The sequence below is a fragment of the Rhipicephalus microplus genome, chromosome 6 (assembly GCF_043290135.1).
Source record: "Rhipicephalus microplus isolate Deutch F79 chromosome 6, USDA_Rmic, whole genome shotgun sequence".
NCBI lineage: Eukaryota > Metazoa > Arthropoda > Arachnida > Ixodida > Ixodidae > Rhipicephalus > Rhipicephalus microplus.
This window is the reverse complement of record NC_134705.1, coordinates 160,770,782-160,790,838: the sequence shown is the minus strand read 5'-3', so window position 1 is coordinate 160,790,838 and position 20,057 is coordinate 160,770,782. Positions and strand designations below refer to the sequence as shown.

The window sequence follows — 20,057 nt, the reverse complement described above, 5'->3', positions numbered from 1 at the left end:
CGTTAACACCGGCATGTCTCAGAACGACCAAATACGCCACATTATTAAAGGCATTAATACCGTCGCCTTTAACGCCCTCGCCACGCAAAATCCTGCCACCATCCAGGACGTGATAACCATCTGTCAGCGACTTGACGAGCTTCAGTCTCCTCGCCTTTGCTACGCTGCCACCGACGTTCGTTTGCCTGCACCCCTCGACTTGCGTGCGCTTATTCGCGACATCGTTCGTGAAGAGCTGCACGGGCGCTGCTCTTCCTGTGCTGCGGAAGTTACTTTCCCTTTCGAAAAAGATAACTTGCGAGACCTGATTAAACAAGAGATCGCCTCCGCATTGCGTGCGACGTGTTCTAACAGTTCCTGCGTGCGCCAGATGCGCACGTACGCCGAAGTTGCCGCGCTTTCTGCCGCACCCACCGTTTCGGTGCCTACAACAGCAGACCATATGCCTGTGGCTTCGTTATCACCGCCAGCACGTGCACCGCCTTACTACGCACCTCAGCGCCCACCTCGACCAATCTGTTACTACTGCGGCTATCGAGGACATATCGCTCGATTTTGTAGAAGGCGCCAACAAGACGAGCAACGCGGCTACGCTCCCGAAGAACATCGAAGCTTCCGTCCGACCTTGAACTACCTACGACCACCCTCCCGATCGTCCTATTACCGTTCACCGTCACCTACTTACCATACGGACATGCCTGGGAATTCCCGTACGTCTTGCCGCAGGTCGCCTTCGCCAGGTCGCCGTTCAGTGTCACCTCTACAGCCCGCCTCCCATTCCGCGAACGCCCACGCGGAAAACTCCCCAATGCAGTTTTAGGAGGGGAACTGCATCCATCGGACAGCTAACAATTCCTCCAGAGCGGCCATCGAATTTGATAGTAGTGTTTGTAGAAGGTGTACGTGTTGAGGCTCTTGTAGACACTGGCGCTGCCATTTCGATTATTCGTGCTGATTTTTGTTCCCGCCTTCGAAAAGTCACCATACTTTATGGCGGCCCACCTCTACGTGCGGCGACCAACGCTCTTATTCGTCCACTTGCACAGTGTACCGTTCGTGTCTGCATAGAAGGCATTCGTCATCACATTGTTTTCGCGGTATTTCGTGAGTGCACCCACGCTCTCATTCTTGGGTGGGATTTCTTGTCTTCTGTGTCCGCTTTCATATCACGTCATCAGTGCCTCCTGCATCTAAATGCCACTGACTCTTCTCCGCTTGAACACGATGGACGCATCCACCTTGTCACCAAGTCAGATTATGTACTTCGGCCATACATCAAAAAAATTATAGGTGTTAATTGCACCGACATTGTGGATGGCGACGTACTAATTCTCCCTTACGGTCATACCCTACGTAGGGGCATTGTGATCACACCAGGGCTTATCGCTTCTTCGATGGGTCTACGTACCTAACCGCCATAAATCAAACGCCCGAGTGTGTACTGCTCCCCTATGGCTCAACAGTAGCTTGCACGGTGGACAGTGAGCCCGTTGCGATTGTTACTCTTCCGAACAAGAACCACAACGATGTTCCGAAGTCACAATCACTGCCATTCAATGCCTCTGCCACACCTGTGTCCGCAACAATAAGCAATGACTTAACACCTGATCAAACTGAAGATTTGCTCGCCCTGTTAAATAGACACCGTTCTCTATTTGACGTGAACTCGCCCACCCTCAGCATGACTACCACCGCTACTCACAGCATCCAGACTGACGGCTCTCGTATTGTACATCGGCGTCCATATCGCGTGTCTCAGGCAGAACGCAAGATCATCGTGGAAAACGTCTCAGACATGCTACGACGCAACATTATACGTCCTTCCTCGAGTCCCTGGTCATCCCCAGTTGTTCTCGTTCAAAAGAAAGATGGGACAGTGCGTTTCTGCGTCGATTACCGTGCGCTAAACAAAATAACGCGCAAGGATGTTTATCCCCTCCCTCGGATCGACGATGCACTGAATTCATTACAAGGCGCAGAATATTTTTCTAGCCTCGACCTTAGGTCAGGCTACTGGCAGATACCAATGTCGGAGTCTGATAAAGAGAAGACCGCCTTTTCAACGTCAGATGGGTTGTACGAGCTTAATGTGATGCCTTTTGGACTCTGTAATGCGCCCGCCACCTTCGAACGCATGATAGACGGCGTATTGCGTTGTTTGAAATGGAAAACATGTCTGTGCTATCTCGATGACATAGTAGTGTTTTCATTCACGTTCTCGCAGCATCTACAACGTCTTGACGAAGTCCTCACATGCCTTGCAAAAGCCGGTCTACAGCTTAACACCAAGAAATGTACCTTTGCTAGCAAAACAATCAAGGTTCTCGGCCACCTTGTCAGCAAAGAAGGAATTCGGCCTGACTGCGAGAAGCTTGCCGCTGTCCTCAATTTTCCTCGTCCACTACGTTAAAACGACCTGCGCAGCTTTCTTGGGTTATCTTCTTACTTCCGGCGCTTCATACGTGGTTTCGCGGAACTTGCGTCTCCACTCCATCAACTCCTTGCAAAGAACGTCCCCTTCATTTGGTCCAAAGACTGTGAAAGCACTTTCACGGCATTGAAGCAAGCCCTCACGTCGGATCCGGTACTGTGCCACTTCGATTCCACCACACCCACCATCCTTCACACCGACGCAAGTAGTCATGGTCTTGGTGCGGTACTCTTGCAGCGTGACAAAAACTCACGCGAACGCGTCGTTGCTTACGCAAGTCGTGCTCTTACCGCTCCAGAAAAAAACTACACTATCACCGAGCAGGAGTGCCTTGCTGTTGTTTGGGCAGTGCAAAGATTCTGACCATATCTTCACGGCCGTCATTTTACCGTCGTGACCGACCATAGTGCCCTATGCTGGCTTTCATCGCTGAAAAACTTATCGGGTTGCCTCGGTCGCTGGGCGCTTCGCTTGCAGGAGTATGATTTCGATGTCGCCTACAGATATGGGAAGAAACATCAAGATGCTGATGCTCTATGGCGCTGTCCTTCGCCCAGCGGAAGCCACTCACCATCGATACTCCAAAACGACAGCACCTCTCCAATCACAGCGCTAAGTTCATCATCTGCCACCCTATCCGTCCTTGTTTCACAACAACGTGTCGACCCATCCTGCCGCACCATTGTTGACCACTTGACCAGCTCTACTACTCCTCCAAACGCCAGACTCCGTCTACAACTTAACTGATTTAAGCTTGTCGGTGATGCTTTGTGTCGCTACATTTACCACATCGATGGCAACAAGTGGGTACCCGTCATCCCACGTTCTCTGCAACGTGAAGTTCTGGAAGCCTTTCATGATGATCCAACCACCGCTCATCTAGGCTATCACAAGACTTACGACAAAATACGATGTCGTTGTTTTTGGCCTGGCCTCTCTTCAGCCGTCGCCAAGTACGTCGCCTCCAGTGTCCATTTCCAACGGCGAAAACGACCGACAACTGCTCCGGCTGGCTTAATGCAACCTCTTCCTTGTCCCGCCTCGCCTTTTGAAGTCGTTGGAATCGACTTGTATGGCCCTCTTCCTGTATCATCTAATGGGAATCGCTGCATTGTCACGGCCGTCGACCACCTTACCCGCTACGCAGAAACAGCTTCTATACCATTTGGGACTGCCACAGAGATCGCCGATTTCTTTCTTCGCCACATCTTTTTGCGTCATGGAGCTCCACGCATTCTCCTCAGTGATCGTGGCAAAGTCTTCCTATCTTCCATTGTCGAGCAAGTTTTGCGTGCCTCGACCACTGTTCACAAGACCACTTCTAGCTACCACCCGCAGACCAACGGATTGACTGAACGGTTTACTCGGACCCTATCGGACATGATCGCCATGTACATTCACCCCAACCACACGAACTGGGATGCAATTCTACCCTTCGTGACGTTCGCCTGTAATACGGCTGCTCAACGCACTACCGGCTTTTCTCCATTTTTTCTCGTCCATGGTCGCTCGCCGAGTTTCGCTCTGGATGTCTCTTTCCTTTCGGCCCCTGCACCCTCGACGGCTCCTTTCTCTGAAAAATTCCTATCTCGTCTCGCACACTGCCGTCACCAGGCCAGTGTTAACACCGGCCTCCCTCAAGACACTCGAAAATCTCGCTACGATTCGTCTCGCCGTGTTGTGAGTTTTTCCCCTGGTGACGAAGTTCTTCTATGGACTCGACTACGCGTCCCCGGACTAAGCGACAAATTCATCAGTCGCTTCATTGGGCCGTACACGGTGGTCGAACAGACATCTCCTGTCAATTACCGCGTTTCTACTCTTAGATTTAGTCCTCATCATCGTTGCCGAGGAACAGAGAAAGTGCACGTATCTCGTTTAAAGCCTTATGCGCGACGAATTTTATAATACTGTCAAGCGACCAGGCGGCCGCTTTCACCGCGCGGGGGAATTAGTGTCAGCACGACAAGCGAATGACTCTTTATTCTCTTTGATATCATAATCACCTGTACATCTTCTTCATCTAAAATATCATCACCAGCGTGATTTAGCTCGAGCCTGGCTGAATAAACCGGTTCCTCACAATACATACATACATACATACATACATACATACATACATACATACATACATACATACATACATACATACATACATACATACATACATACATACATACATACATACATACATACATACATACATACATACATACATACATACATACATACATACATACATACATACATACATACATACATACATACATACATACATACATACATACATACATACATACATACATACATACGGAGGAGCAACAGACCCACGCCACAAGGAGCTTCACCCCTAAAAAAGCAAGTTATCGATGATGACTCCCGGTTTTAGACAGGAGAGACTTAGCAGTCAGGCAAAGTTACAGCGCCACACTACAGACCTCCTAGCTTTCCACACAGCATTTAACATTTAACAATGGGATTTCTTGTGTTTCTACGGGCGTCATTCAATTGTCCTGGTAAGCCACAAGCTTTTTAATGTGATACTGCGATTTTCCCAAAACGTATCAGTGGGTCTCTGACACATAAAACATGAAGGTATGATTTTTTTTCAACCATTTCCCATTCAGTTGCGGCAGGCCGCCATTCCTGCTGCCGAGAGATGGCACCACGTCCAAATGTCCCCAATTCCTAGCAATGCGTTCAGCTCTCAAAGGCGTACCTTAATGATTCCCCAATAAAAAATGAATCAGGGTGGTTTTGATCTCAAGTATCTAAATTAGCATGTATAATTTATTCTATTTTATATTTCAGTAGTCATACATTTTCATGATCACTTTTTTTTATAATATTAGTCGACCATGAACTGTTGAGGTTGTGTTAGGTCCTTGGCCTGACGCCAGCAGAACCGATGTGGCTATACGAGCTGCCATCGCTTTCTTAGAAGCCACTGGACTGGATGCACGTCTGTAGAGTTACCCCGCCTAATAAGAACATATGATCTCTCTACCTTACCATCGTCATTCATCACTCTTTCACTCCCCAGTCACCCTTCCCCAGTGTAGAGTAGCAGGCCAGAGCAAACTATAGCTCAGACCGACCTCTCTACCTTTCTGTAAATAAATTCTCTCTCTCTCTTTTCTTATAAAAAGTTTCTTGGCGAATTTACCAGAATGGGTGTGCGCACCACACTTATACGCCACCGCCATCATCATAATCATCATCATCATCATCGTCATCGTCGTCGTCGTCGTCGTCGTCGTTGTCGACGTCGTCGTCATCCAGTCACCGTCGGTGTTACGATTCCCGTGCTGCACCACGACGAACTCGAATCAACCTGTTTCACTATGCCAGGCTTTGTGTAACCTAGTGCACACTTCCAGTATTTCTTTACTACTCGCCATTGTTACACTAGCCACAGAAAAAAATAATTAAAAAATATTTCATTCAACACGTGCAAATTACTCTGAATACGGACAACATACTATCCTTCGAGGTGTTCTCCGAGCCACGGCCATAGGAAAGTGTGCTGCGACATACGAATTTGTTTCTGACAAAGTGACTCGCTCGAAATTTATTTCGCAATTATTCCCACTAGTTTATCGCTCTTGATATTATAGCACTGTCCTTTACCTTTAGGGCTGTATAAATTTAAACACTCTCGAACATTTCTCTGCCCTAGACGACCGGGTCGACTCATCATCCCTCAGCTTGATTCGAAAATATTCCGCTCATGTTAGCTACCGGTTTCATTGTCGTTCGTACGTAGTGGTCAAGAGCCAACAGTCAAGAGTAGAGCGAGCAAGTAGGTGAATAGTACACTTGGCACGCCCCGAGTTAATTGCAACGTAATAAAAGGATGGTGGTTATCATAGTTTACGAACGCACACTAATACATGCGATTAATACATACAATTCATTCCGCACGGCTCTTGACAGCAAGATAAAAAAATTTCTGTTTGAAGTCTAACGAAAAATACCGCCACAAAGCTTGTCCTCGTATCAGCGTAAAGTTCAACCAGGCTTCAACAGCACAGCATCAGAAAGTTTACTTGCAGGTCAGCAGCAGGTGAAAGTACGTGTTTCTTTCGAGATTAAAACAAAATTGCAAAGCAAACCTCAAAACTTTTCATTCATATTTCACCACACATAGTGGGATTTTCGATAAAGCCGCCAATAGGTTCGAGATGATTTCTATTATTTTCTGAGTGATGTCTATATTCAATCATGCAGTAATATTTACCCTTTTTCTGTTTGCGAACGAGACATTCTTTCGAAATATTGCTGTTTTTTCTTTAAACCAACACTCTATATCAGATTCGTGGCGGCCCCTTCCCGAGAGATCTAAATATACTTATTTTGAAAAAATATCCTTTTGTCCTCTCTTTTGTAGAGGTCGCTCACCGGATGTCCTATTCGTTATTACCCCTGCATTATCATTTTTTTTTCACACACTGACTAGCGTGAAATGTCTCTCGGCTGATCATGATTCACAGCACACATCCGCTTAGGGAAATCAGCTAAGAATCGGTTGCACATGCAGGCGGTGTTAATCCTCGGTAGCTTTGTGAAGCTTTGATTCATCTCTGTTCAAACTCTATGAAAGGAGTGCCTCAGCACACCAGAGTGAAAAAACAGCACGCTGATTATTTCAGCGGCAGTTTTCGAGTACAGCACTTAGCTCATTCCTATTCCTGCACACTTATTCATATCTCTCTACCCCTGTGAGCTATATATAGCGTTAGGATGCAGCTCAGCTATGCAACTGGTAGTCTGGACATATGGCTTGGCAACTGTTGGTTATGCGAGAAAACGTATTTGCGAGAAAACGTAAGGAGCGATATCGTTGCATGCATGTCGGTTGACTTTATTGCGCACTATTCATAATTGCCAATAATACAGCATATTATGATATCTTGCTCTTGCATTAGTGTAATGCACTGAGCTAACAGTTCCTCTATTTTAGTAGTCGTGTGGCTTGGAGACATCTCCAAGGCTGAATCTGAGCCAGCAGGTTCTTGTCTGGATCTTTGAAGACAAAGCAATACGATCGATTCCTTAATTGTGCGTGGCTGTCAACTAGCTCAACGGTGTTAACGTGTTCGTTAGTTCTCAAAACTAGTTCTTAATCAAACACGTGCTCTACCAGCTTATCGACTGCGACCGAGGATGCGCGACAACAAACACAACTCGCATACAAGTCCATTGGCTCAAAACCACCCTTAATCTACAAATACTTTAATAGAGTAGTTCGCTTACAGCGAGACACTTGCTTCTCTTTCGCGTCCTGCTGTTGGCGTTAAGGAATTCGCAAACGAATATAACGTCACTCGCTATACCATCAAAGTTGCGAGTATCTCACCGCTCTAAATTTAAATCAAGGTGGTTTCTAGAGTTGAACAAAAGCACAATGCAGATGCCATGGCGTGTTGTCAAAGTTAGTAACTAATGTCTTAAGGCTGTCAGTTTAAATGAAGGCGGCGTATACAGTTCAGTAAACACAAAACATTGTATCGGGACCCTGTAGCATCGCATATAAAACTAGCCAGCTTATTGCAGTTGCCTCAAGGAGGAACCACGCCCCTGTTTCTTTACGCCATCCACAGACGTCGTTCTAGGACGCCGACGCTTGCCGCCGCCTCGGGCCACTCGCAGCGGAGAGCCGAGCAGCCATTTCTCCTCCATGGCCAGCATGCCCTGCATTGTGTTGGAAGGTGGCAGCTGCCTCGTCTCCGGTAGCGCGAACGCCATCACGCTCAGCACCAGCAACATGGTGGCCGAGACGGCGTATGCAGCGCTCCTTAGCGGCGGAGACGAGATCAAGTTGACGAACGGCGCCACGAAGGCGCCTAGCCGGCCGCTCATGTAGCAGCAACCCAACGCAGTGCCACGCAGCACGGTCGGATACAGCTCGGCGGAGAAGGCGAACAGCGTGACGGCGGACAAGTCGAAGGCGAGAAGCCCCGAGATGACGAGAGCGGTGGAGAGCTTCGCCGAGGCGCCGAACAGCTCCGCCACTGACAAGGCGGTGGCCACGACGGAGAGTGCCAGCATGCTAAAGCCGAGGGACAGGCGTCTACCGGCGCGCGTGATGGCGTAAACGTCCGCCACGACGCAAGGCAGTCGAAGCAAGACGAGTGCGATGCGGGCCCGTTCGCTGTTGCGCAAGACGTCGGTCGTGGTGAAGTGCGCGAACGCGCCAAACACCAGGAACCAGCAGCCGAATATGACGGCAGACCGGCGACGCAGGTGCTGTTTGGACAGCAAGTCGGAGACGTGGACCTCTGCAAGTATTCATTAGACTGTTAATTACATACACGATATAATGGGCGCTAAGTATGGTTTAAAGGGGATGACAGTCACCCCATCGTAGCTGCAAACACTTCACAGAAAGATAAACCAATCATCTTGTTCTTACTTTTTTTTCGAATATAGCAACACAATTGAAACTCAATTTGATGAAGCACGATTTTTCAGATTTCGCAAGATAACGAAGAGCTAGCCATTCTCTGTCAAGTATCGATATAGTTCCTTGTTGCCATCAGCTCGAATTATCGAAGCTTTCGTGGCACTGAACACGATTTAACGACGTTTCTTTGAAAATAAATCAGCAATAATACTATGATTTCTTTCCACTTTTCTCTCAGAGAACAGATGGATGGATGGATGTGAAACTGTTGTATCCATTCATCCATCTTCTGAGGGGCGTGCGCTGTAATGCAATCCCGTTAATATATCTAGTGTCGCTAGTTACGGCCCCATTGTTATGGTGGTTAGTTTCTAGCCACTATACTATTGTTTTATTTTGACCAGGTTCCATGCGGCAGCCGGAAGCACTTTTACGTGTCAAATGGAGCTGAGGGCAGTCAGTGGTGGTCTGTTGTCGCGTCTAGTACTCCCACAGAAATATGGTGGCTGCTTTCGTGATTGGATTGTTTATGCGACAGACGACAGTGATTGTCTCCTTGAAACTTTGTTGCTCTGCTTGATCGCATAAGAACTTCAGTCATTGACACTGTCCTAAAAAATCGTCAACTTGTCGTAGTTTCACGTGACCATCGAACGTGCCTGTATCGCTCGCCCATGGAAAGAGTTTCTGGTCGGGCTGCCCTCGCTTACTTTACACACGCTCAGGTGTGTATTAGTGGCAGCCGTGATGTATCTTTCGGCTGATGCTACTGTGTATACTGGGTTCCTCTTGACCCCAGCGGGCGTACTTCTGTTGAATATCTGCACTGTAATGAAGAGGTCCGTGAGTTTTCACCTGGGCTGCGACTCCTTTTCTTTTCGTCGGGACCTTTGTGTCTCTTGTGTCGAGTCCGACGTGTGGTAGAACAGCTGCATTAAAATTATAGATATCGAAGGACAAGAATTCCTTCGTGTACGCCACGAAGCCCACTATTTAACGAAATAATTTGAGAGCCTCAACTATATATCATTCATAATGCCATCATGTGGCTTTCAGTACGTGACTAAGGCGCACTCTCCGGAAAACCAACAGTATTCCTCCCCTTGTATTGGGTATGCGCAATCAATGACCAGTGCAGGATTGAGCCAACGCGTTCGCACCGTGTTCCGAGACGATGGCGCCTTCCGGTTCTTGCTGCATGGCCAGCTGTTCGTTCTGCTGGTTCAGCTCGATCCTGAGTCGAGAGAGGCGGCGTCTGAACATGCTCGGCTCAATGTTGTTGACGCCGGCCGCCCACGCGAGAACGCTCTCGGCGTAGCGCATCTCGGAGACGGCCACGAGCCAGCAGGGAGACTCCTCCATCAGGTACACCGCGACGATCATGCCACACGAGGGAATCATGAAGGCAACCTGCAACACATGAGAGCAGCTTCAGGCCTCCATAAAAGTGTTAAAATGAAGACAAATCAAGACTCCGACCACGATAAAAGCAAATAAAAGCAAGATATTTCGGTCCACGTACGGGAGCCGTATTCACAAGAAAGGATCATCGCGTGAGCAGTCCGGTTATGCATGTCATAAAATGCGAAGTAAGCAACGCGTGCAGACGTATGGAAGGTTTCTGTAATTTCCATTGGGTGTGTGCGCCATTGTCTGGTTTGTGATAGATTCGATGTGAACAAACGTATTCCGAACAAACGTGACATAATTGTCTTCATGTCTGTTTCTAACCAGATGGGTCAGTTAACAGCTATCGATTTCCAACAGTGTTGACTTGATGGTATCGCAACGGTACACTGCAAAAACTAATCTACCGATACCTCTTAAGCAATCAGTTATCCAACAAGTTACCGAATCATTTGCATTGGTCAATGATGAATTGGCGATGATTAGAAGTTACCGAATCATTTGCATTGGTCAACGATGAATTGGCGATGATTAGTCATTTGTAAGTCAAGTTCAATATCAAGCAAAAGAAGTGGGCATGCTGTGTATCGGCGAGATAACCGCTGGTTATTGAGGGTTATTAGTCGAACGGCAGGTGGGGTTGAAGTGCACTTTCACAGAAACCTAGTGAAATCCTTTTTTCTTTATTATGGTATCTTCCGGACAGTCTCCGATTCCTTATTGTTGCCGCCCCTTGAAGTATATAGTACCTGAGCTGCCTACGTTCGGTTCGTCACACTTCCTGTGGCTACAGAATGTACTCGTAAAAGCTGTCGTACTTCATAGGGAGTTGAGATAAAGTGGCTAAAGCCCTTCGCAGCCACCTTAACATTGCTTCGTGCATATATGTGCGAACTTCGTTCTCGTTTGCGTAACGTACGTTGTTAAGCGCGCATAGGATCCCAGGATTTTTATAACTGGATGGTGTGAAACAAATCCAGGGCATATTGGTATTCTGACAGGGACGCTATCGGTCTCGTGACGTTCTGTGAAAAGTAGGCACAGTCCCGCAAAATTCGGGACGGTTGGTAACCATACTTTTCGGGTATAACGTGGCAGCTCCGAGAACTGGACCGGGGCTCACGAGAGGCCCATGTACCACCTTGCAGTGGGCGTCTATTCAGGTTACGATGATTAGTCAATTCAATCAAGCTACACTGTTATAAAAACAGTATTTGAACTTTTTTGTGAGCCCTGCCTAGCCACGTATAAGACGCTCTTTTAAAGAGCCGCGCTAAATGACTCTGAGCTCTCCTATGAGAAAGGTATTCTCTCGTCGGAGAGTCGTGGAACGTGATAGAGAGCTAAACGTACCACTCTAAAGAAACACAATATTAATGAGAAGTAACAGAAGATGATGTCCAGGAAAGTATAGGGGAAGTTATTAGTATATGAAATCTGAATGTGAAGAAGAAAGAAAAACGGACGAAAACATAACTTGCAACAAGCAGGATCCGAAGCTTTGACCTTCGAATATAGCGCCCGACGCACCACTGCGCTACAGTGCCCCACACGCCCGCCCACATTATAAGGTATAAGCGCGGCAGCGTCAGCCAGCGCCGGCTGCTGCCGTTAGTCCTCTCCTACCTATACGTCAGGACTGAGCAAGAAGAGAGGGAAGCAACTTTATTTAAGTGAAACATTTCACAGAGGAATGGTATTCAGCCCGTGCCTTGCCGCCACCTCCTCATCGGACAAGGGGAGGGACAGAAGGGAGCGCTTTCTTCTGTCCCTTCTGCCCCTCCCCTTGTCCCTTCTGTCCCTCCCCTTGTCCTATGTTTCTAACGCGCTACGTTGAATAATTATGTCTTACCAACAAGCCCAGTTTTATATTCATCACTGTATGGCGCGGAGCTGCACTTGCAGGTTCGTATCGTGGAGTACACTTTCTCGCTCCTAGGTTGAGGGAGTGGTCAGGAGATCATTCTTGCTGCAGTCCCATAGTATATGAAAGAGGGTGGCCAAGGATGCCACACTGTGAGCAATGCGGACTGAACAGATCGGGGTAAATGTGTGTGTACCTCTGCGAGCACGCGGGAAGGAGTGTGAGTATCAAATTCATTTTAGAGTGCGCGATTCAGCCATGTGAGAGGTAGTGAGTTGAGATATACCTGCGCCAGGTGCCAGTTTGGGATGCAGACGTAGATGAGCTCGCTGTAGACGTCTGCGGCCAAAATGCCACTGGCGATGGCGACGGCGCAGTAAGAGGCACGATAGCGCGCGCCAGTCACCTCGAACAGAAGCACGTGTGACGCCACGACCACACCGGCGGCACCGGCCGAAAGTAGGAACCGGAGCGCGGCGAACACGGGCACGGTGAGGGCGAACACGAGCATGGTGCCGGCGAAGAAGAGCAGCACGAGCCACAAGCACAGCACGGGCCGTCGACCGATGCGGTCTGCCGCGATGCCGGCCACCTGGGCGAATTGGTATGGAAGCATTACGAGAGAAGTAAAACGACGGCAATGCAAGAAGTAAGGGGTGTCGGCAACACTTTTTCAGCATGGTCAGACAACACGGCCTATCGGTGGTCGAGACTCCCGAAAGCACGCAGCCTGGAAATTACCATTCATTCTAAGGTCAGCTAGAAACTACTTTCTTTAACATGAAAGTGTTTTAAGCTTGTGTCCACCACGCCTCCGCTGACGTACTTCCGTCACGGAAGTGACGTTGAAGAATATATGCTAGCAGATTGGAAATAAGAAACCTAGAAGCCAAGCATTCGTCGCGCGTAATCGATTCAGCAACCCATCGACTTGAGCTCCCGGTGTTAATCACTACGGCATGGAGTGTATTGGCCGGAGTGCTAACGGCAAGTCATTTATAAACACCATACACCGTTTGGCACTCCACAGAGCTTTGAAACGTTAGAGCATTTTCGTTATCAGTGAAGAGAGGGCGGGACGGGCTCGCGTTGGGCGCGCTCCACAAGCTGTCGCTTCCACGGAGCGCGGTCTCATCTGCACGCGCGTTTATGGGACACTTAATTCGGGTGATGACGAGGGTCACTTCGCACGCTGCTGCGGCCGCGTGTACAAAAAGAGCACGCTGCTGGCACACGACGCAGGAAGAATTGTGACAGTTGTTCGCGCTTGTCCTGCGTATACTTGTGCGCACGTTTCGAGCCTCTTTCCCTGGAACAGAGCGCTTTTTCAAGTGCCGAGCTGTGACAGTTGTTAGTCCGCGCTGGTCCTATGTATGCTAATGTCATGCGTGATTTCTGCGTGAGCTGCATGCTTCAAGTTTAGAGCTGCCTGCCGTTTTCAACGTGACTTTGCAATTTGTTGTGTTTGCTGAAACAATGCACAGTAAACGCTCAACTACCTTGGTAAAAACACATTTCACTTCCGTGTTATACCGATTCCTATTTAGGGGGATCAGCCACTTTTTTTTGTACGAATGATGTCATACAGCCAAAAGTCCAAACCACATATATAAATCGACGGCCATTGGCTCACTGGAGCATCGTGGGCTACATAGTCACCAAGGCTGCCGCCAGAAGCCACAACGTGCCCGCCTTGGCGCTCGTAATCACAGGAAAGTAAGGTTCGCAAGAAAAAAATACAGTGCTCATGGTCCTGTTGCGCACGTGACGTCACTTCTTTACCCCGTGTCATCCCTCCCTGCTTAGCCTCCTAAGCCATGGTCGGCACGAGGGAAGATAATTGTGATTCAATGAACTCCTTTACGGAGACCGTTCGATAGAAGTGCTGCAGGGCCACTTCAGGGATCTGAAAGTGCCACTAACGCTTGGTGTGTTGGAAAACTTGTGATTCATTCTGCTTAGTTTCTCAGTTGATGAATTGGTCTAGAGTGTACACCCAACAGTAAAAGTTTGTGGGAAGCCAAATGTTTGACAATGCTCAATTCCCACTTTCTCTGGGAACATATTATTCAAATAAATGGTCCATACTGCACTTGGCATTCCAATCTATACAGTCACAACTTCATTACGAACAATAAAGCAGAAATTTACATTTGTCGTGGATCCACCATCCGGCAAACACTTGCTGTTGGGTGTACATATGTGTCTTTCAGTAACTGCCCCCTTGGCTTTATTGGCATATAATCCGTAGATGAACAGATACACAGAAAGAAATAGCCAGACAGTCGTTTGTGTACCAGCATTTTTACGTCCGTCTCTATTTGCAGCAGCTTAGCTGAGAACTTCGGTATATAAATGAGAATTCTAGCACGACGACTTGAATTTAGGGCCATTGTGAAGGCGACTCACCGGAGCGCCAGCGAACCCGCCAGCCGTGTAGGCAGCCCTGAGTGCGGACACGATCCATCTACGACCGCACACCAGGTTCCACTCGACCACAATGGAGTGCGGATGTTTGAAGTCGAGTTTTCCGAAGTGCCCGTGGTAATCGGGACCGTCCGAGATGGGTCCCGTCTCAAAGTGCCAGCCGGCGTCGCAGGGTATCACGCTTCGGTTGTCCGCGGAGGCATCGTGGCCAGCCTCGTCCGACAAAAGGTCGAACGGAGGGTCGTACCGGTGGCACTGGCTGCGACGTACCACGGAGCCATCTCGGTGTACCGGGATGCCGACTTTCTTCCAGGTAGCCTCGGATACAAAGGCGTACTCTTCTGGGGGGCTGCAGCAATAGCTCAAAGTAAAGGGCCTTGCGAGTGAGCCTTGTGCAGAGCACAAATTTGTTTTGCACAAAGAGGCATATTCATGTGGTTTAGATGTACTGTACATACATTCCCTTTGCGGAAGTACGGGTGTGTAGCTTAGTGGCTTATTCAGATGGGTTCGCTCTGGTGGACTAGGTCTGTGTCATTTGTGCCTTCGTCAGTCAGTTAACCGGTTTATGTTTTCCGCGAAATAATCGAGACCCATTCATACGTACTGTTATACAGCTTAGGCTTGGAAGGTGGTTGCCAGAATTTGTGGTAGCATCTGGTCACATGAAAACACGCATTAGAGGTTCTTTAAAAGAAGTTGTTGATTCATGTGATTCAAAAACGCGCTTTTCAGTGGGATACCTCAGCACGGTTTTGCGCAAACATTTAACCAAAAATCCAGTAGAAACAGCTCTTCCTGTTCCCCTATGTAGAATATTATACCGCGTAGGCCCAGGCCGGAATGTTTAAGCCGTGTAAAAAGATGGAGGTATCACCTGGAGCGAAATCCTTTTTCTTTATATTGCACACTGGGACCTTGTCCGTGAAAACATGGATGCAAGAAAAAGGCTTATTCGTTCCTTGGGGTGTTGATTGCCTCCTCTGCAAAAAGCCGGAAACAATCGAACATGTCTTCTTGGACTGCTGGGATGCAGTCTTTTTTCTGGGATGTTTTCCAAAAGACTTTAAAGAAGGATCTGTTTCTTGATGCCGTACCAGTATAAAATGAAGAAGAAATACCTTTCAACCTAGTTAAGTCACTGGGCCTGTACGGTATATGGCAATCTAGAATGGCGGTGCGCCATGCTGATGTTAATGCACGTCCGGTTCGGCAATACTGCTTTCAATCTGTCTGTTCATTGGTGGAATCACAAAAGGTGCAACAATTGGTGCCCGAATAGCTTCATCAAGTAGAAAGCTTTCTACAGATGAAGGAATTTTAAAAAGCCTGTTAAGTTTGACGCTTTTTACCTCTTTTTATTTTGTTCATGTTTGTCATTTGTTTGATGTACATTTGTTTGTGAATGTTGTATGTACACAGGCAATCAAGAGAGAAGAAACGGTGTGTAGTTTAGTGGTAGAGACACTCGCTTTCAGAGCATGAGCGTGCGAGTTCAAATCCCACCATGGAAAAGAAAAAAAAATGTTATGTTATTTATGCTGAAGAGATTATCAGGTCTGACCAGCCACTCGTGGGGCTGAAAGCAGCGCAGTAGCTTGGCCACAGGGCTCTACGGAAATCTCCGTTCTTTATGTATGTTTCTCTATGGCTTAGTAGGATAGTTTTTTGCCAAGGGAGTTATCCTTCTGCTGGTAATTTATTATTTAGTGAATTATGCTCAATGCCAACATTATCATATATCGACGGGGGCAACCATCTGATCCAGAAGAGTATATCTTCTCCGGAGACGTCTTGCGCAGACGGATCTCTTTCGGTGTCGTCTTGCATACCACATTCGCGCTACACAGTGCGATGCGATATACCGTATCAGAGTGTAATTTGCTAGAAAAAGTGTCATTATTGTGAGCAAGAAGCTCCCCCCCCCCCTCTTCCCAGTCCTTGTCAACAGCGCAGCACTTGAGACACAGGACATGGAAGAAGCAAATGAGAAAAAGAAAAGACAGCGTTGACGCAAACAAAAGAGCACTGAGTACTAGAAATATATTGCAGTATCAAATATGTTGCAGTAAGACTGGGGAGCTGGTTTTATAAAAGACAACCAGCTCTCCAGTCGATGCAAAATTGAAAATGAAGGGATCACGTGCCTCTCACGAAGGCTTGCTCTTGGTCCCCGGCTTTCGGGTGGCGTGTTAAGAGTTATTGGAATGCAACATCAGCGATTCTTGGTCATCGTTATCGTCGAAAAACATGCGTGGCCATAATCTGCGCCTTAATAAGTTACATGAAAGATATGATAGGGCAGAATTAGCGCCCTCTTTGAGGAGGAGGTCATTATTATCAATAAGAGGGCGCGCACGCCACCACGGTACTGCCCCTCTACACATCCTCTCTCCAGCTATGGTATGCTCGCCTATAAAAAGCTTGAAGTACCTGCACCAGTGGTCCACGGATCTCGCTAAGATCGTCGAGGCCATAGCGTGTACGATGGTCGTGAAGAATGCCAGCGCAGTGCAGACCAGGACGATCCTCTGGAACCGGCCGTGGCCAATGATGAGAACGTGGTCCAGCGGCGACGAGGGATCGATGGTGGTGCTGACCGCGTGCGCGGTCACCGTGGCCGTGCTGGTGGTCGGCGTCGTCTGAGCCGCCTCCTGCATGACTCCGACCGACAGCGGGGACAAAGAGGTGGGGGCCAGCAGGACCGATGCAGATCGCGTCTCATCTTCGCCGACGGATGTCCTGAGCTCCTCCTGCTGGTCCTCTGGCGGGTACTGCGGGAACGACGTCGACGTAGACTCCGACGGCCGTCGGGCGAAGGGGACGACGACGGCCAGGTGTTGTTCTTCACTGCTCGACGTCTTGGACGCCTCGTCGCACAGCTCATTCGGCGAAAGCGGAGACAGTGGTGACGGCTGCGTCATGTCTGAGGGCTTACGGCGACCATCTTCGGCGTTGGCCATGTTGAGACGACAGCGCGGCCTTGTTTGGCTAGGTGTTGGAGGCCGAAGGGGGACGACTTAGCGGATTTTTTTTTCGGTGGAGCGATGCGCAGCCACGTCCAAGCGGTGAAATCGAAAATCTTCTTCTGGGCTGGCGCGCGGCGCGTGCCGACGTTGATGATGATGATTTGTCTTCAAAAAATACCAGCGCTCTCCCTGGAACATATGTTCGAGAAACTGGTGGTAGTTACAATAAGAAAAAGATTGAAAGCGATTTTAAACATTTTTTTGCCGAAAATAAGTGGCACCTTCTCGACCTTCCATGCTGTAGCCGACACCTACCACGTCGTCGCCTCGTGCCCCACCAACCCACTTCCTTTTTTATTCCCTTTCCCAATCCCAACTAGAGAGGCTTGGGAGGAGTATACCTGCACGGCTGCTCCACTTTGGATGCTAAACAATCCTTGGTGAGGTGCGCTCGGGCAGCGGCCAACTCGACTGGCGTCTCGGAATAGGGTCTTGCTCTCAAGCATGCAATATGCCGCAACTCTCTGGTACATTTCCTATAATCAAATGCTTTCTACCACCACTACCCCGCAAAACAGAAGTGATAAAAGTGCTGGTCACAACCACGCACGCGATGATTATCAACATATATCCCTAACGCTGGTGAATTGAAAACATGCTGAATGACTGAGATATACATTGCATTGTTACAGTAAGCTTGAGAACAGGGACAACGCCATGTATGATAAAAAGCCATACGTTTTGAAATTTTTGAGACTCAATTTTTGCCCTTGTCTTCACCTTCAAGTGTGGAACAACTCGCCCAGCTGCAAGTTTTACTCAACAACATTTGAGGCGGTAGGCCTTCCACGCTGAATGACTAGGTGGTGCTGACAATACGTGATCACTTTATTTTTACCTCTCACCTAAGGGTAGCTCGCGTATCGTGCACAACCGGAACTGGCGCACCTGCATGAAATAAATACGCGGAATGAAAGACGCATAATTACGTCGAGTCGGACTTTCCGCGTCGTCATTGTGAGCGCACCGTATAAACTAACTCTACACTTCTAAAACTAAGCATTTTTATAGAAAGTAAGCGTAGAATTTGGAAGAATTTTTTTTGCTCACATGAGATACCACCTTATCAGCAATGTGTGGTAGATAATTTAAGGTAAATTAGACGTAAAATAATTTAAAACTACATATGCATCCAATATAAAATGAATGATTAAGTATGTTTGGTTAATTTTGCCTTGTGTGTATAAAGCAGTACTTTAGCAACAGAAGGGGGAGAAATAAAAGGTGCCTGGGCCATCCTCTAAATTGGCGTTTCCTCAAGTAAGTGCTTTTCTCAAATAGTCAAAGCCTTCAGCCAGTGAAACCAAGAAAAAAATACGCGTATTGAAAAATTGAACGCGATATACATATTTGCAGGCAATCCACACGTGTCATCTTTGAAAAAAAATCACAGCACACCACCAGAGAGAATGATAAGAAGTTGGGCGGAGCATCTGTCCCTCCGTCCGTGCACGCGCCCGTCTGCCCGTCTGTCCGTCTGTGCATGTGTCCGTGTCTCTGTCTGTTCGTCTGTCGGTGCGTCAGCCCTTTTGTCTGTCTGGCGGCGAGCATGAGCTGCCGCGGCACTCCACGTCCGCTGCTCTGCTTCGTCCATGCCCCACCAACGATCCACCACGTACGGCGACGCTGCAGGAGACTGAGAGAGGCACTCCTTCCCCGCGCACCCAGGCACAGCCCGCGCAGCAGCCAATTGGAGTGTAGTAGTATAGCACCATCTAGAATATCCTCACTTGACTGCAGTTTGTATGACACAATGGCATCTATTATACTGTTCGGGGTATATGACCTTCCTTTTTTAAAGATGATAGTCTTTCTTGGGGACCTTCGACGCAAACCTTTTCGTCTGTCTGTCTGTCTGTCTGTCTGTCTGTCTGTCTGTCTCTACATTTGTCTGTTTTTCCACTCTTAACGGCACCCGGTAATTGAAACGACCGACCCCATGCGCAGCGCCCACCAATGTTGCTCAAGATTTAGCGTTAATACTTGTGCAATTGCCAATTAAAAACAATTATTGCGCATGTCTGGGGCATCATAACAACACGTATGTATTCTGCATGTGCGCCTTCTACTAGAAAAGGCACACATAAGTAATGTAAAGGACCGTACCGCTTATCACGCTGCGCTGACCATGCAACGCTTGTACGAAAATGCGAGTGTTTCAAATGCTTTCCTAAGACGAGGCGGTGGTGGCACCTACCCGTCGCCTTGCGTTCTACACCTTATCACCTCTGAGACGGACGCGCACACCCGTCTGAAAGCCACGCGCTTCGTTTTCCAAGAAGGCTGCCAGATGGCGCTCATATCTCACTTGTGAGGTGACTTGATGCGCTCATTCGCCTCCGCTAAACGCTCGAGGCACTCGAACGCAGCGCCTCCAGAATACCATTCACCGAATTTCTTGCGCAAAACATCAAATAAATGTTTTGTTCACTCTCTCCACACGCAAGACCCTCGTCTTTCGACGACATCTGCAGATTAACATGCATATACGGG

At 48.2% G+C, this 20,057-nt stretch overlaps 1 protein-coding gene across 1 annotated transcript; it reads right to left on the bottom strand.

Moving 5' to 3' along the window:
* Positions 1-7,978: 7,978 nt before the first annotated feature.
* On the bottom strand, positions 7,979-17,498 carry LOC119182175 (solute carrier family 22 member 12). The gene is made up of 5 exons (XM_075867888.1): positions 16,969-17,498; positions 14,518-14,884; positions 12,395-12,700; positions 9,998-10,247; positions 7,979-8,712 (listed from the first exon to the last, which is right to left on the bottom strand). The coding sequence occupies exons 1-5, from the start codon at positions 17,496-17,498 to the stop codon at positions 7,979-7,981; spliced, it is 2,187 nt and encodes a 728-aa protein (XP_075724003.1).
* Between the last annotated feature and the right edge of the window lie 2,559 nt (positions 17,499-20,057).

Coding starts and splice junctions, on each gene's coding strand:
- LOC119182175 (XM_075867888.1), bottom strand. CDS start 17,498: ATGGCCAACGCCGAAGATGGTCGCCGTAAGCCCTCAGACATGACGCAG. Junction 14,885..16,968: donor TCCGTGGACCACTGGTGCAG/GTACTTCAAGCT, acceptor CTATTGCTGCAG/CCCCCCAGAAGAGTACGCCT. Junction 8,713..9,997: donor CGCCATCGTCTCGGAACACG/GTGCGAACGCGT, acceptor GAATACTTGCAG/AGGTCCACGTCTCCGACTTG.